Consider the following 3,669-nt stretch of genomic DNA (forward strand, 5'->3'; position numbering starts at 1 on the left):
TCCATATTGGGATTAAGGAATAGTCTCAAACCCATCCCCACTGTCATCGAAATAAGGGTGATGTCATGGGATGGTGGTTGGCCACGTCATGACACGTGTGACAGCCCAACCCCCTCTGCACGTCCCAGGAAAGTGACGCCACGCGCATTGGACCGCTTAATCTTCATTCCTGACCTATCATGGTATGTTTTCTGATGTTGATGCAGTCGTTGCTCTTTATAAATAGAACTCACAAACGAGACATTGCATCGGTTGTGTAGCTGTGCTTCCCCTGTCCAACAAGGCTGCCCATCTCTTTTTCTTTCTTTCCTCTTTTGAGGATCGGTGCAGTTTATGCATCTCACCCTCCCCCCTCCCCTCTCTCTCTCTTAGTATTTTGTGGTGGCTCTCCGGGGTATTTTTCGAAAGCACAGACACCATGATGACATTGATAGCTCGCACTGGCCGTCAGAACCAAAGATACGAAAACGGTTGCGGACTTATTGCCGGGTACCTTTCTTTCTTTCTTTTTTCTCTCTCTCTCTCTCTCTCTTTGGGTACTTTTAAAAGTGAAAAAAATTCTCATAGAAAATTGAGAAACTCTTGATTAGGAGAGTTTTAAAAAGATTTTAGCTTGTTTGTGTAGCATGTAAAACAAACAGTTGGGAAAAAATGTGAAAAAATGATTAAGGGGAGCTGGGTGATCTCAAATGCCAAAAATGAGAGAGGAGGTGAATGGTACTGGTGGTGAAATGGGTGGTGGGGAGTGTAAAAATAAATTTTCTCTTGATAGAAAACACTCTGCTCCTTGAAGGAATATTTCTTATCAAAAAGTTAAAAATCATACAGATTTTCTATTTTGCATGACTTTTTCTACATCTTTCTCGCTTTCATCTCATCGTCAAACTGTGAAAAAGCTTGGTGAGGGTTGTAGTGCCTTGGAAACTGGTTCATTGGGAAAATTATATTTAGACACCTCATCATTTGTATGATATCAAAAAAATAGTCTAACGGTTTAGAAAAGACATCTCCACACCCATCATTTGTAGCGTTGGGACCCGCTATGACCCAACTCAAGGCACCGTGGGGAACCACTTTTATAGACCGAAGGTTGTTGGCTAGTATCATCACTTCTAACAAGCTCAAAATTGGGATTGTATTGGTTTTTGCAGATGCATTCCTTACAGATTAAACAATGATCAGAAAAGCTGTGACAAATGTGATGAATCAAGGCTGGAAGTTCTAGTTGTTAAAGCGCACAAGAGCGATAGAGTCTTGTTCCCCAAGGTACAGATCTAAGTAAATATCCAAACCAATGTTGTCAGTATCGTTATTGGCCCTGAATCGTTGGGCCACCGAATTCAGTTGTATCGGCCCCGGACACTGATAATCAAGTGAATCGTTCTGTATCGGCCAGAAAATAACTAAAAAATATTTTGTGTCAATCATGACGTAATGAGTAAAAACCATTAAAACAATATTAAATAAGAAATTAAATTTTAGTAATTTTTTTGCATTTATGTAAAAAATAACCGATTCAGGGTGAAGCCTATCGATTTTTCGATTTTCTGCCGATACGATGTGTATTGGCTGCACCGATACTGATAACATTGATCCAAACCTCTTATTTATTTATTTTTTCTTTCTTCAATTTAAAAAATTGCTTGGTAAAACTTATTGTGTTTTTGGGGTGTGCAACTGAAGGGAGGATGGGAAAAGGATGAGACAGTAGAAGATGCAGCTCTCAGAGAAGCAATGGAAGAAGCTGGTGTCGTGGGAATCATGGGGGTGAGTCAGATACGCATTTTTAAGTATCAGTTACATTTTCTTTTTCTTTTTCTTCTTTTTTATGAGGAAGTTCCCCACCAAGTGGGTAATCTCTATCAAGTCTCCGTGCCCAGTGCGGTTTCTTCCGGTTATAAATAAAAAAAAATGATGTCTCCCTCAAGACAGATGGTAATCGCTGCTCAATCTCCGACTATTATCCATATCGAGCTCCTTGAAATTGCGGTGCAGTGTTAAAGCATAACAAAACCAATTTTCCCTTTTCTTTTCTTTTGATTTTCATCAAACCTTTTCCTTAGGGCCGCTTTTACCCACGATTTTTTTTGCCTTCCAACCTTCTCAGTCAACTTTGCCAACTCTGTGATATATATTATATATATAAAAATAAAGGAAAAACATAGCTAGCATATGTTGATTAGACTGTTATGTTATGGTTATTAAAGTCATATTCAATAATCATTTATTGCAGAATAAGCTTGGCATATGGACTTTCAATAGCAAAGGGAGAGAAAATGGTGACCATGTGGCGCACGTATTCCCTTTGAAAGTAACTGAACTACAGGACCCTTGGCCAGAGAAGCACCTCCGTGAAAGAAGATGGGTAAGCACATTGAATACTGAGATCATTGAAACTTCTAATACTTTCTTAGCAACTGTAATATGCTTACATTCTCTCTTTTTTCTCTCCTCTTAAGATGAGTGTTGCAGAGGCAAGAAAAGATTGCAAGCACCCATGGATGGCATATGCATTAGACCAGCTGTTACAAAGGCGAGAGGAGATCTAGTAATCGGACCGAGTACCTTTCAATCGATAGATGCCATGCACGTGTAGGGTGAGATGCTGCACCGAGCACCTTTGCAAACTACTGGTAACTGAGCTCCTCTTCTCCAAATCCTAAAGGGGATTGAGTTGTGAAAAAATTTCAACTTAAAGAGGATCAGCAACATAGGTTATGGGGAACATGTTCAAACAATTATCCCAGTTTGTTTAAATCAACTTGTACATAGAAACAGAAAAGCAGTTGGGATGATTAATTCTTTGTATTCATTCAAAATTGATTAATTCTTTGTAATACATCAACAAATTCTTGCCACCCACAAATGAGTTTGTTTCATGATTCTCTAAAAAACAGAAAAAGGGTTGGGCCTTATGGTGGATAAATTTACTCTGCACTAAAAAGATTTCTTGACAATTGGACATCCTTTGATGCGTAGTTGAAGGTTTCAAAGTTATCAATTTCACCAATTCGGTAATTTTTATAATGTGAATTACATCTCAAAAGCAGTCTTTCTTCATGTAATGAATTATGATTTCTATGTTTGCAAGGCACCATGTGAATTAGCCTAGAAGTGCTCTGCACGCCTTGCTAGGTTGGTCAGCTTAAAACGTTTGAGTTGAAGGATGTTAAGAGCTTGATATCCGGAGTTTGTATCCCTTTCTGCAAGACTTAAGTCAATGAGAAACCTTGAGGTGGTTTCTTCATGTTACAAAAGGCAAAAAAAAAAAAAAAAACCATGTGAACTTAATTAGGTAATACAACCTCTTTCTACCAACGAGTCCAATTAATTAGTATTTCTTTCACACACACACACACACACACACACACACACACACACACATATATATATATATATATATATATATATATATATATGAAAACCTCGATTCTAATTTGATTAAGGAAATCATCAATTATCAAGTAGCCAAACCATTAAGAATCAAAGGATATTGTCATATGATATGAACTAGAATTTCATTTAGAGAAAGGAGAGGAAAGGGGATTAAGTAGCCAAAGCATGAAAAATTTAACCAAGAATCAATCCATTAATGTAATACCTATTTCTGATCATTGCAGAGCACATTTCACATATTAACAATCTTGAAGCAACTTTCGTAGCCACTTT

At 37.7% G+C, this 3,669-nt stretch overlaps 1 protein-coding gene across 2 annotated transcripts; it reads left to right on the forward strand.

The window, feature by feature from the left end:
* Positions 1-363: 363 nt before the first annotated feature.
* Positions 364-2,866, forward strand: LOC149816677 (nudix hydrolase 18, mitochondrial-like). Of its 2 annotated transcripts, XM_089987720.1 has the most exons (5): positions 364-489; positions 1,152-1,266; positions 1,684-1,767; positions 2,234-2,365; positions 2,460-2,866. In XM_089987720.1, exons 1-5 carry the CDS (start codon positions 419-421, stop codon positions 2,547-2,549), a joined length of 492 nt encoding a protein of 163 aa, XP_089843846.1. In that variant the 5' UTR covers positions 364-418; the 3' UTR covers positions 2,550-2,866. The 2 variants fall into 2 exon arrangements, with proteins under 2 accessions (XP_089843846.1, XP_089843847.1); XM_089987721.1 differs by lacking the exon at positions 1,684-1,767.
* The last annotated feature ends 803 nt before the right edge of the window (positions 2,867-3,669 follow it).

Source organism: Nuphar pumila, chromosome 14, assembly GCF_984573655.1.
Source record: "Nuphar pumila chromosome 14, dmNupPumi1.hap1.1, whole genome shotgun sequence".
NCBI lineage: Eukaryota > Viridiplantae > Streptophyta > Magnoliopsida > Nymphaeales > Nymphaeaceae > Nuphar > Nuphar pumila.

What these genes read in the sequence shown, in the direction of transcription:
- LOC149816677 (XM_089987720.1), top strand. Translation starts at nt 419, where the DNA reads ATGATGACATTGATAGCTCGCACTGGCCGTCAGAACCAAAGATACGAA. An exon ending in GTGTCGTGGGAATCATGGGG is followed by an intron (nt 1,768 to 2,233) that starts GTGAGTCAGATA and finishes CATTTATTGCAG; the next exon opens with AATAAGCTTGGCATATGGAC. An exon ending in ACCTCCGTGAAAGAAGATGG is followed by an intron (nt 2,366 to 2,459) that starts GTAAGCACATTG and finishes TCTCCTCTTAAG; the next exon opens with ATGAGTGTTGCAGAGGCAAG.